The sequence below is a fragment of the Apodemus sylvaticus genome, chromosome X (assembly GCF_947179515.1).
Source record: "Apodemus sylvaticus chromosome X, mApoSyl1.1, whole genome shotgun sequence".
Taxonomy (NCBI): Eukaryota; Metazoa; Chordata; class Mammalia; order Rodentia; family Muridae; genus Apodemus; species Apodemus sylvaticus.
The window spans coordinates 22,842,597-22,856,269 of NC_067495.1; the positions used below are offsets into that span (position 1 = coordinate 22,842,597).

Here is a 13,673-nt window from a genome sequence, read left to right on the forward strand (position 1 = left end):
GAGGCACACCACACAGAATAGCTCATATTTCAATTAGTACAAGGATCTTCTTCCTGAATTGTGTACATTTCCAGGTCAGAGAAGGAACAGCTGAGATCATGTGCCATTGATATCAAAAGGCCTTCCATAAGTAGACAACACACATGGACTATAATGTACAGTCCATTCCTTGTTGTAATACAGTCAGAAAAATGAGCTGATGTTTCTACTTCACACACCATGTGGGTTTTCAGTATGTTTCACGAACTGAATAATGCCAGTTAGAGGGAAAATTGTTTGGCAGAAAACAGAGAAGGAAGAGAGAAGGAATAATTGACACAGAACGTCATTTGATATTATCAGCAAAGCTCCAGAGCTGGGGTTTTGAGGATAATTCCAAACAAAATCCCAGACATTGGTTTGGAAAGTGTCTCTACAATCTGTTCTACTTTTAGGGCATTCCAATGAATGGTCTTCTAAATTATAAACAGTTTCTTCAAACTGAAGTCCCTGCATATTGGCAGCAATTTTAGCTTAATTGGATGGAAGGAAATCTAATATTGAAGAGGATATAGTAATGAATAAATGAGCCATAGAATACTTCATTGTATACAGCACACCCGTGAAATGATTGAGGGCTCATCTACACAATGACATTTCCCTTGTAATTTGAGCTCTTATAAAGATGGCATTGGAAGTTGGAGTTTTTAATCTAATATCCATTATGTCTTGCTGGTCCTGGTGATGCATGTCTACTCTAAGCACTCAGGAGGCTGAGACAGGAAGATTGAAGAGTTTGATGTCATCCTGGGATACAGAATGAAACACTGTCTGAAAAAGTAAATATGTTTAGTTTTGTTTTTTGTTTGGCTTTTCTAGATAGACTTTTCCAGGTAGTATAAAAAGCAATGGGTTTGTCATTCATTATATTTTGTTTCCCACCCCAACTGTACCCCCTTTCCCTTTGTCTCCTTATCATATTTAATGAATATAGTGGCTAGTACTAAAAAATTGAAGTACTAAATTAAAGTATATAAATGAGCACCCTGCTATTCCATTTCTACCTCTCCTCCTACCTTCAATGAAGTACTGGAAGGGGCAGGGAAGTGAGAGGTCTGAATTGTCCCTTCAGTTATTCACTGGCTCACTCAAGATGTGTGGGTAGCTATGCTGGCCTCACTGTTTTCTGAGAACACTTGTGAAGAGTGAGACCCTCTAAACCCACAGAACTGAGATCACGGAGATTAACAGTGTAATCTGTAACTTAATCCCAGGTCCATTTTTTTGATACATTATGGGCCTAAAACAAAACTTAAGTGCTTTGTATATTCTAATTGTTTTTTATTATACCCATGAAAAGGGTTTCTGAGACATCTCAACTTAAAATTTATCTTGCATCTCAGATTACCCTTCCGGCTAGTCTATAATATTGTCTAGAGAGAGAGCAGTTAGGAGCCTCAAGGGCACTTCATAGAAGAGATGAGCTAAATTCACTGCCTTGGGAGGAAGACTTTGTTATAATAGATCCTTACAGATTTTCAGGTGTTTCTTTTATATTGAATAAGAATTACTCTCAAAACAAATACTGTATGAAAGCAAAGTTCTAATTCATTAAGACAGCATATTTTGACATTATCAACTCAAATGCTAACAGTACCTCTATTGTATGCAACCTGAAAATTAAACTACTGAGACCAAATGCTCACCATCATCAGACTGTTTTGACCCACCAGTTCCCAACAACACAGAGACTTTTTATTATTTATGAATGCCTATGCCTTCTAGCTTAGGCTTGTTCCCAACTAGGTCCTAGAACTTAATTTACCCATTTATTTTGACCCATGTTTGTCATGTGGCCTGTTATCTCTCATTCAGTCCCTGAAAGTCGGACTTTTGTGTCTGGGTGGCAAATTCTCTGCCCAAATTCTTCACATAATTCCTATCTTTGCCCTGATGTCCTGTCATTCCTCTCCTGACCTATAAGCCACCAGTGCTTTATTAAACCAATCAGAAGGTGATGGAGACTATGATGAAGGTGCTGAATGATTAGAATAACAATATCAAAGCCCCAACAGTACTCAGCACTCTGCTGGTACAGAAATCAACATCTGAATACAAAGACAACCTTTACAAGCTACTCATGGAAGACTATGGAATATGAGTTAAATACAGAGAGCTGCTCCCCAGAATGTGGGGCGGTGTGCTGTGAGAAGCAGCCTGGTTCCTGGTCAAGCACGGGTGATCCTGAAGAGACAGAAGGCATTTTGCTATACTCCTGGGCCCCTGGCTCTTGCCATGTGTCTACAGTGCCACCCTGTAAAAAGGTCTGTGGCCATCAGTCACTTAGAAGCAGCACCCCAAGCCCTCCCACAGGTATCCCCAAGCTCTCAGACAAAGACAGTAGAAGTACCTATTGTCAGACTCTGACCCACCTCAAAACTGTATATAAGATTCCTATCTAGAAAGAATAAGGGTGTGTGAGAATTACTCCGTCCTCTGAGAATTTCTGTCATAAGAGCTGTAACACTGCAATTTAGAAAGAGATCAGCTCTCCCAAAATGCCTACAGAAGCTCTCCTGCACTCGATGGCTAGTTGGCTTCTTGTCTGCTCAGCCTAGCCCAGCCCAACTCAGTGAAGGCTCAGCTTCTTGGAGCAACTGAGGTGACAGAAGGAGGTGAAGGCAGCTGCAGAAGCAGAGGTGGTTCTCCTTAGCTGCTCGCACTCTTCTCCCCCTTTGCCAGAACCTTCACACCTGGCCAGGGAGACATCTCCATGGAAAGCTTCCAGTACACCAGCCCATACCAGAACTGCTTTTTTTAACATTAAAATAACTGAACATTATTTTTGAAGGGAGGAAGTGTATGAAGACAGAGTAGAATATTCTACACATAGAGGAAACATTCTAATTAAGATACTTTAAAAGTGAAGGCAAACCAGAACGGGGAAGTGGGAAGGGGTGGGTGGGAGGACAGGGGAAGAGAAGGGGGCTTACAGGACTTTCGGGGAGGGGCTAGAAAAGGGGAAATCATTTGAAATGTAAATAAAAAATTATATCGAATAAAAAAATTGATTAAAAAAAAAAGTGAAGGGGAAATGCCAGGACAGGAAAGCAGGAGTGGGTGGGTTGGTGATCAGAAGGAGGAGGGATATGATAGGGGGTTTTTGGAGTAGAAATGAGAAAAGGGGATAACATTTGAAATGTAAATAAAGAAAATATCTACTAAAAATATAAAGTATATTAAAATGAGTTTTACACTCTGTATTTACTAAAAAAAGATACTTTAAAACTATTATAGATGTTTATTTAACACTGGAAATTTCTCCATCACAAAACAGTAAGGATTTACACAATCCAAGGTACGTCTTAAACGGGTCTTCCAGCATCTTCAGTAGAATTATCGAATGTAGTAATGAAACGTTTAAGCTCGTCGATGCACCGCTCGCCTATTTCACGTAAATTCTCTTTTAGTGAAAACTGGATGGTTTTTTCTAATGAGGGATCTTTATCAATCAGCATTTTGACTACCATCCCAAACGTCTCACAGTCATGCCTGTACACCTGCTCGATCTCTTTGGTCTTCATGGCAATCTTGATATCTCTTTGGGTTTGACAGCGGCTGCTAAGCTGGTTGTTGTTGCATGTCTCAGAACTATCTGCTATGTTTGAAGAACCCTTGGGTTCTTCTCTCTGCTCAATACTTGAAAGTGCCTTGGATTGTGCCTCAAACTTAGGAATTTCAGCTACGTTAATTTTTTCTGATTTCTCCATTTTTTTAGCCAACTTGTTTTCAGCCTCACCACGTTTCTTCTCCGTCTGCCTGTTGGCTTTGTCTACCACCTTTGATGAGGAAACTGCTGATGAACTTGAGCACGCAGCACCTCTTGAACTTTGAAACGACTGGAATCTCTCTTTACGTCTGTTGTGAGAATGACGGTCGTGTGCCCGGCTTTGCTCCCGAGAATAGCTTCTATTGCTCATATTATTAGAACTAGATTGTTTCACTGGGGTGTTCTTCCAGTCAGCAGGTGGTTCTTTGAAGAAAGGAGCAGGCCTTTTATCATAAAACCATTCTCTTGAATAATGGGAAGAATAGAATCTTTTTCTTCTAAAGCTATTTTTCATGCCCTTGTAGTTAGGGTGCCGGCTTGTGGAAGAATCATCTTTTCCTCCTCTGTAGCCAGATTCATGATGATGAGTGTGAGGATGGCCGCGTCTTCGATTACGAGAAAAACTGCGGCTCTCATTATATACTCTGGAATCAACACGATTATTATATTTACTGTAGCCTCCTTTATCAGGTCTGGCTAGCAGAGGCTGTTTTTTGTCTGGTAGACGTGGTGGTATCTTGTCTAATAAAGGTGGTATCTTGCCTATCAGAGGTGGTCTTTTTGGCACATTACCTCCTCTATGGTGGCCATCACTAGGATGGCTTCGAGGAGGCACTCGTTCTCTTCGAAGTTGATTGTAGCCATACTGTTGCTGAGACCATATTTTATCTTTTGGAGGAACTACTCCTTGCCACTGCTGTGCCGCTGTAGCCGCTGTAGCCGCTGTAGCCGCTGTAGCCGCTGGAGCAGGTGTAGCCACTGTAGCCGCTGTAGCTGCTGCCACCGCTGCTTTCTGGTAGAGATCTTTAAAGAGGAAACAAGTAAATCCCTTAAAGGTATGCAGAAATATACAATTAAGCAGGTGAAGGAAATAATTCAATCTGTGCAATATGTGGAAGCAGAAATAGAAGTAATAAAGAAAACACAAACTAGAGAATCCTAGAGATAGAAAACCCAGTGAAGATAACAGGAAAAACAGATGCAAGTAACTCCAAAATAATACAAGAAACTGAAGAGAGAACCTTCAAGTATAGAATACATACATCAGTCAAAGAAAATGTTAAACCTAGAAATTTCCTAACGTAAAAAATCCAGGAGATCAGATACCATGGAAAGACCTAACCTAAGAATAATAGGAATATAAGAAGGTGAAGAGTCCCTGCTCCAAGGCTCAGAAAATATTTTCAACAAAATCATAGAAAACTTCCCCAACCCAAAGAAAGAGATGCCTATAAACATACAAGAAGCTTATATAACACCAATTAGACTGGACTAGAGAAGAAAATCCTCCCACCCATGATAATCAAAATACAACTCTGCAGAACAAAGAAAGAATATTAAAAGGGAAAAAGGCCAGGTAAGTTACTTACCAAGGCAGACCTATCAGAATTACAAATGACTTTCCGGAGAGACTCTAAAAGCTAGAAGGGCCTGGAAAGATGTCTTGCAGCTTCTAAAAAACCCACCTAGACTATTATACAAAGCAAAGTTCTCAAACACCATAGATGCAAAAATCAAGACTTCAAAACAAATCTGAATTCAAAAAACATATATCCACAAATCCAGCCCTACAAAAAATACTAAAAGGAAACCTCCACTCAACGGAGGGTTACTACATCCAAGAAAACACATGAAATAAGTAATTCCATACCAGCAAAAACAAAAAAAGCATATGTGCCTGCACGAGTCCTTGCTTGAGATTGCACGTGTGTGTGCAAATGGACACACACACACACACACACACACGTACACGCACACACACACACACACACACACATATACACACTTACTTCAAAAGTCTGTATGTCACAAAATTGGAAAATCTTAATGAAATGGAGGACTTTCTAGAGAGATACTAATTACCAAAGTTAAATCAAGCTCAGCAAAACTATTTAACCAGCCCTGTAAACTCCTAAAGAAACAAGCAGTGATTAAAAGTCACCCAACCAAAAAATTCCAGGGCCAGATACTTTAGTGCAGAATTATACCAGAATGAATACCAATTCTCCTCAAACTATTCCACAAAAAAGAAACAGAAGTAACACTGCCAAATTCATTTTATGAGGCCATAGTCACCCTGATACCCAAACCACACAAAGACTCAACAAAGTAAGACAACTTCAGACTGATTTCTTTTATGAACATTGAGCAAAAATACACAATATACTTGAAAACTGAATCCAGGAACACATCAAAAACATCATTCATCATGATCAAGTAGGCTTCATCCCAGGGATGCAGGAATGGTTCTATAAATAAAAATCCACTATTGTAATCCACAATATAAACAAACAAAAAAATCACATTAGATGCTGAAAAGCCTTTGACAAAATCCAACACTGCTTCATTTTAAAGTATTATACTTTTAACATGAGATCAGGGATACAAGGAACATACATTAATATAATCAAAGCAATATACAACAAGTCAATAGCCAAGATCAAACTAAATGGAGAGAAATTTAAAGAAATTACACTAAAATCAGGGGTAATACAAGGCCACTAATTCTCTATCTATTCAATATAGTACTTGAAGATCTAGCCAGAGAAGGAAGACGACTATAGGAGATCAATGGGACACAAATTGGAAAGGAAGAAGTCAAAGTATCTGTATTTGCAGATAATATAGTATAGATAAGCGATCCTGAAAATTCTACCAGAGAACTACTACAGCTGATAAACACCTTCAGCAAAGTGGCTGAATACAAATCAACTGAAAGAAATCAGTAGGTCTCCTTTATTTAAATAAACATACTGAGAAAGAAATTAGGGAAACACCCTTTACAATAGTCATGAATAAAATGAAATATCTTGGTGTAACTCTAACCATGTAATTGAAAAGTCTGTATGAAAACAAATTCAAGTCCCTGGAGAAAGAAATAGAAGAAGATATCAAAATATGGAAAGATCTCCCATGATCATGGATAGATAGGATTAACACAGTGAAAAATGGCTATCTTACCAAAAGCAATCTACAGATTCAGTGTAATCTTCAAAATCACAACACAATTTTTTATAGACCTTGAAAGAACAATTATCAACTTTATATGAAAAAACAAAACCCCAGGATAGTCAAAACAATCCTGAACAATAAAAGAACTTCAGAACCGGGCAGAGGTGGACACGCCTTTAATCCCAACACTTGGGAGGCAGAGGCAGGTGGATTTCTGAGTTCAAGGCCAGCCTGGTCTACAGAGTGAGTTCCAGGACAGCCAGGGCTACACAGAGAAACCCTGTCTCGAAACAAACAAACAAACAAAAAACAACAACAAAAAAGGAACTTCAGGAGGAATCACCACCCCTGACCTCAAGCTGTACTACAGAGTAACAGTGATTAAAAAAACTGCATGGAATTGGTACAGAAACAGACATCTTGATCAATGGAATTGAAGAGAAGAACCAGAAATAAACCCACACACCTATGGACACTTGATTTTTGATAGTGAAGCTAAAACCATACAATGAGAAAAATTAAAGCATCTTCAACAAATGGTTCTTGATTAACTGGATATCTATATGTAGAAGAATGAAAATAGATCCATACTTATCAACCTTTACAAAACTTAAGTCCAAATGGGTCAAGCACCTCAACATAAAATTGGATACACTAAATCTCATAGAAGAGAAAATGGGAAATATCCTTGAACACATTGGTACATGAGACATGTTTATGAACACAACACTAATGTCTCAGGCTCTAAGATCAACAATTGATAAATGGGACCTCATGAAACTGCCAAAGCTTCTGTAAGGCAAAGAACAATTTCAATGGGACAAATCTGCAATCCATAGATTGGGGAAGGATCTTTACCAATCCTATATCTGATAGAGGGCTAAAATCCAAAATTGACAAAAAAAAAAACCCTCAATAAGATAGACACCAACAACCTAAATAACCCAATCTAAAACAGGGTTCAAAACTGAACAGAATTCTGAACAGAGGAATCTCAAATGGCTGAGAAGCACTTAAAGAAATGTTCAAAGTCCTTAGTCATTAGGGAAATGCAAATCAAAACAATTCTCTGGTTCCATCTTAACACTGGTCTGAATGGCCAATATCAAATACTCAAGTGATAACATATGCTGGTGAGGATATGGACCAAGAGGAACATTCCTCCATTTCTGGTGAGAATACAAAATTGTACAACCACTTTGGAAATCAATTTGGCGGTTTCTCAGAAAACAGAATAGTTCTACCTCAAGAACCAGCTATACCACTCCTGGGCATATACCCAAAAAAGTGTTCCACCATTCTACAAAGACACTTGCTCAAATATATTTATAGCAACTATATTTGTAATCACCAGAAACTGGAACCAATCTAGATGTCCCTTAACTGAAGAAGGAATAAAGAAATTGTGGTATATCTATCTACACAATGGAACTATGAAAAACAAAGACATCATGAATTTTGCAGCCAAATGGATGGTTCTTGAAAAATATCATCCTGACTGCAGTATCCCCATGTTCACTTATAAGGGTATTAACCATAAAAATACAAGATGTACATGCTCCACTCCACAGACCCAAGGAGACTGAACAGGAAGAAGAACATATGTAAGAATGATTGACTAATACATGAAATGGTCACTGAAGGCAGATGGAGGGAGTGAATGGGCTCAGAGTGAGGTGTGGGGAGGGGCAGGGGGATGACCAGATGGCCATGAGAATGAATGGAAGTAAATTCTTAGGTTCCTTAAACTTTGGCTTATAAGTCAGTTTTCCATTGCAAATCACCATTTCTTGGAAAGCTGTCCAGTTCCAGATCTGCAATGCTATGTAGGAGTAAAATCAAAACAAAATGTCAAAGACAAACTGGATCACTTCAAAAAGATACTAGGTAATCTGGTCCTTAGTATATAAAAATATGAACATTCACAAGAATAATTGCAGTTAAACATCCCCATTTCAGAAACAATCATTACAAAAGAAAATGTGATAGTTAAAATGAAAATGGTCCCCCCATAGGCTCATAAAAATTGGCACTATTAGGAGGTATGACGTTGTTGAAGAAAGTGTGTCATTGGGAGTGGGCTTTAAGGTTTCAGAACTTCAAGCCAGGCCCAGGGGATCACTGTTGCCTACCAATCCAGATGTAGAACTCTCAGCTACCTTTCTAGCATCATATCTGCCTGCATGTTGCCATGCACACTGTCCTAATGACAATGGACTAATTTCTAAACTGTAAGGCAGACCCAAATTAATGTTTTCCTTATAAGAGTTGCTATGGTCATGCTGTCTTTTCACACTAATAGAAACCCAATCTAAGACATAAATAAAGAAAAAGAAAGAAATCACAGAAGGAAAGAATGAGAGAAGGATCATTGCAAACCTCAGAGCAGAGAAAGGTTAAGAATTTGTTCAAAGTAGTTCAGCATATATAAGCTTGCATGTCTGTATAGATTCTAAACCAATGTCTCTACCATGTATGAGACTTCTTGGGCAAAGCAGTATTTAACTGAAGTAAAATGTGGGGAAGAGAGGAAGGAAGAAAAGCTATATAGAAACCTACATCCTATTAGTCGAGAGAAGGGAGAGGAAGAGAAAGAGAGAAATTAACAATTAAGTTACTTTATAAGGAAATAACAACATCCCTACTAGACACCACAGGCTAAGAAGTAAAACTTCAGCGCTAGGAATAGATTTCAACTTTCGGGAATTGCCCAATGAGGTCCCATAGAATCTTAAAACATTACAGAATCTTTCCAATGTCGAATACCTTTCATACCTTTACGATAAGGTCCAATTTCTGAGGACTCCATGACTTTGAATCAAAGGAACAGATCAGACTGATTTAATCTGGAAGTTTCATTTTCTTCTCACGAGATTTCACAATGCTACCAAGGAAAAAGCAATAGTTAGTCTTACACAGCTGTAAATTCTATAAGGTACAACAACATCTTGCCTAGCAAGAAATATCTGCTGGTGCAACGGTAGCATAAATATCATGGACATAATCAACCACTTTTAAAATTGGATTTAAATACCACTCCACAAGATTAAAGCTATACCTTGCACCACTCTCAGGCCAAAAACCTGAGGCTTGACAAGTCATAGGCTCTAAGGAGAGAACCTACTAGTGTAATTCTGTTAAGTGAACATAGTTATTATATTATAGTCATTAAATCAACTGCTAATGAATTATTATTATTTCCATACATTACTGCAGCCCTTAATAGAGAATGTTCTATTTGCAATAGATGGTGATTCATAAAAAAGATGTAGAACTGGCCAAAGAACAGAAAATAAGAAACTGTAGAATAAAATATTTGAATCATATCCTCCCATCCCAAGGCTCATGGACCATTTCAGAAGAGAGGGTGCAAAGACTGTAAGAGCCGGAAGTGGCAGTGGGTAAATACAAACAGTAGTCTCAGGACACAATAAGGCACCTCCACATATGAACTTACAGTGGTTATGACATCATACAAAAGCCCTGGGTAAACTCAAGCCAAATTCCAGAATGAAGAAGGGAATGAACATGAACCCCTACCCATGGAGCTATTAACAATTGATAACTGCTGGGGGGCATAACTTTTCTTTTAGTAAGTAGCCCAACTGACCAGTGAAAGGCCACATATCCAAAAATCTGAGGAAAAACATAAATTGGCTCTGATTGATGGGTTAAAACAAAAACAAAAATCAAAATGAGTACACAGAATTCAGTGGGTAGAGAAAGAGAGTGGATCAAGGAGAATTTGTGGGCTGGGATGAATATGATCAAAACACATTACACAAAATTCTCAAAAAAGCTAGTAAAAAATTTTAATGAGGTAGTGAAGAAGCAACTATGATTTTTTTTTTATAGGGAAGATTTTTTTCTGGTAATTAGCCCCATTGAGCAGAAAAAAAGTGTGACACACACATGCATGTGTATACACACACACATATATACATACACATACATACATACAATATCCATCTATCCCAGTAGCAGACAGATAAAATGACCTATTAGAGAAACAAGTCAGGTTCCCTCGTGGTAATAATATCTAAATGTGTGTGCAAGTGTTGGTTCCCTCTGGAACTAGAGTAATGGTCAATTGTGAGCCACCTGCGATAGGTACTGGTAATTAAACTTGGGTCCAGAAGAACAGTATATGTTCACAACCAGTTAATCATTTCTCTAGTTCCCAAATGCTTTTACTTTTTGGTATAACTTGCTTTTAACATTCTATACATAGATTTGTCTGTACCATGCCATAGTATGCCTTTCTGTTCAGGTATATCTAATAAAGCCCTCATTGACTACTCCATAAGTGGGTTCTGGCACTCTTGTAGTTACCTTCAGCCCCGTCATAAAATGTTTTTCTATCTTGTAGTTATTATCATCAGTCTGCATAAACTATTTTTAGTTTGACTTCCTATAGGGACATGAGTCTTCTCATGACATCATAGCACAGAGCTCTGTTATGGACAGATAATAGATTTTTAACCACAGTCTATATACCATGTGAAGGCTAAAAAAAAAAAAAAAAAAAAGTTGCTGAGTCTCCTCATCCTGATACCTATTCATTCTGGCACTATCTTGGGCCTTGTCGTCCCCATACCCAAACTCTTCTAAATCTTAAAAGAGGAAACCTGAGTTTATCATTGATTCTAACCTAGGGATTCTTGTATTAAGGATGCATCTCCAGTATATATGGAAGACTTATTGTATAGATGTATATATTGTGTTATTATGGGTTACCTTTTTCATCACTGCCCCACTATCACTATGCATCAATAATCCTCAAAAGGGATTCAAACATTTATCTGCATCAACAAAATAAACCACAGAAGTTCAACACTAGTATGTCATTTTTTTCTCCCAAGGATCAAGTATCCCAGGACTGATTTCTGTAATTAAGAACCAGGGTTGCTGGGAAGTGCTTGCTGATGGAAGCCTGATATGGCTGTCTCCTGAGAGGCTCCACCAGAGCCTGAGAAAGAAAGAGGTGGATGTTCGCAGGCAACCATTGGGCTGAGCTCCGGGGTCCCCAATGGAAGAGTTAGAGAAGGGATTGAAGGAGCTGAGGGGAGTTGCAGCCCCATGGGTGGGGCAACAGTGTCAACAGGCCAGACCCCCCAGAGCTCCTGGGGACTGGACCACCAACCAAAGAATACACATGGCGCTGGCCACATATGTGGCAGAAGATGGCCTTGTTGGACATCAGTGGGAGGAGAGGCCCTTGGGCCTGCGGGTGTTTGATGCCCCAGCGTAGGGGAATGGAAGGGAGAGGTGGGATGGGATGGGGGTTTCCGAAGGGGAAACCTGGAAAGGGGAAACATTTGAAATGTAAATAAAGAAAATACCCAATCAAAAAATGTCAGTAATCTTGTGTAAACAAAGAGAAGAAGGAGGAGGAGGAGGAGGAGCAAGAAAGGAGGAGGAGGAAGAAAAAGAACCACCACCTCCACCAAAGACCACCACCACCACCATCAGGTTTAAAATTTCAAAGATTCCTTTCATCCTGATTCAGAAGTCTCAGTGAAAGGCAAGATGTCCCCAAGCACATGACCTATGGTGAATAGATTGCCCTTGATATGGAAGGAAAGGAGAATAAGGAGATCAACCAAGCATTTCCAGAGCTAACACCAAGGGATAAATTACACTCCAACTCTTGCTACCCATTCAAATTGTTCAATTTGATCCGAGAATTCCATTTTATCCTGTGTTTCATCTTGAAAGCTTAGAAGACACACTGATGTACTGTGACCTCAGGGTAGGGTAGAGTATATAGACAGGCAAGGTATTCTCAGCTCTCATCTGAAAAAAATTCTCCTAATTTCCTCCAGCCATCATAGGCTGCCCACTGGGTTGCTGTTTGTGTAAGATAGATAGTTCCCCCTTTCTCTCTTTCTCCCCTCTCTCCCTTTTTCTCTCTGTCTCCTATTCTGCCCATCTGCCTAACTGTTAACTTCAGCTTTAACTTGATCCACGACTCAGTCAAGGAGGAAAGGCTTTGTTCAGTTCTGTATCTCTCAGAGGCCTGGACCATGCCCTTGAAGTACCTATGCTGATAGCATACTACATACTTTCATTGTAGTCTCCAGATGACAACAGAAGCAGTAAGGAGAATGGGAGTGAACTAGGGATGTCTCCAGTATCCTAGCTTCAGAGCTGTTTCCAACAGGCTCTATTGTTGAACCATAGCCTGGGGTATGGTATCTTTTAGAGGTCTACATACTTTTGGAACTAGGTGCTTTAGCTGAGTCTGTTCAAATTACTCAGTGAAAATGTTATAGTATACCTTGAGTCATGTATGTCCTTATAAAGGTTCTACATTAGGATATAGTGGCAAGGATTTACACCTCTATTTATGGCTGCCTTCTTGAGGCAAGTTCCCCTGTACTTGGGAGAATCCTCTGGATTCTCAGACAGCAATGTCTGTGACATAACATGGCCTTATCTGACTCATTTTCCTCAATGCTTTCAATACCATTCTGTGCTTACCTTATATTTAATATTCTCCTGAGATATTGGTTAATAACTCTCTGGCTTTGTTAAAAATTCCTTTGGCTCCCTCAAGCCTTTTCTATATTGTTTTTCCTCTGCCTCTAGACTCCTGAGGAGAAACTGACCATTTTTCTGCACTGCTTCTTATCAAAGGATTCATTATATAGTTTGAGTTCATGTCTAGGAAAATCTGTTTCCTTCATTAACACTATTTCATTTTAAGGAATAATCCTATGTCTTTACACTCTAAATGAGAACAGTGCTGAGTTCAGAACAGAGGTGCTCAACAAACAACTACTGAGTAACTTCATTATGAAAGTTAGCATTTCACAACCTAAATGAACTCAGCCAGGATTTCATGCTGGACAATCCTTCTGGTTGAGCACAATATTGTGTCTAAAAGCGCACTGGGACATAACTTTGAATC

General features: G+C 39.0%; 1 protein-coding gene across 6 annotated transcripts in view; it reads right to left on the reverse strand.

The window, feature by feature from the left end:
* Positions 1 to 3,024: 3,024 nt before the first annotated feature.
* LOC127675099 (periphilin-1-like) overlaps positions 3,025 to 13,673 on the reverse strand; it is a 35,661-nt gene continuing 25,012 nt past the window's right edge. For 5 of the 6 annotated variants that reach the window (XM_052171058.1, XM_052171063.1, XM_052171060.1 and 2 more), the window contains 2 exons: positions 9,527 to 9,644; positions 3,025 to 4,612 (listed from right to left, as the gene is read on the reverse strand). In XM_052171058.1, coding sequence (XP_052027018.1) covers positions 3,345 to 4,612; positions 9,527 to 9,569 — 1,311 coding nt within the window. In that variant the 5' untranslated portion in view covers positions 9,570 to 9,644 and the 3' untranslated portion in view covers positions 3,025 to 3,344. The remainder of the gene's footprint in view (positions 4,613 to 9,526; positions 9,645 to 13,673) is intronic. The other variant, XM_052171064.1, reaches the window with a different exon arrangement.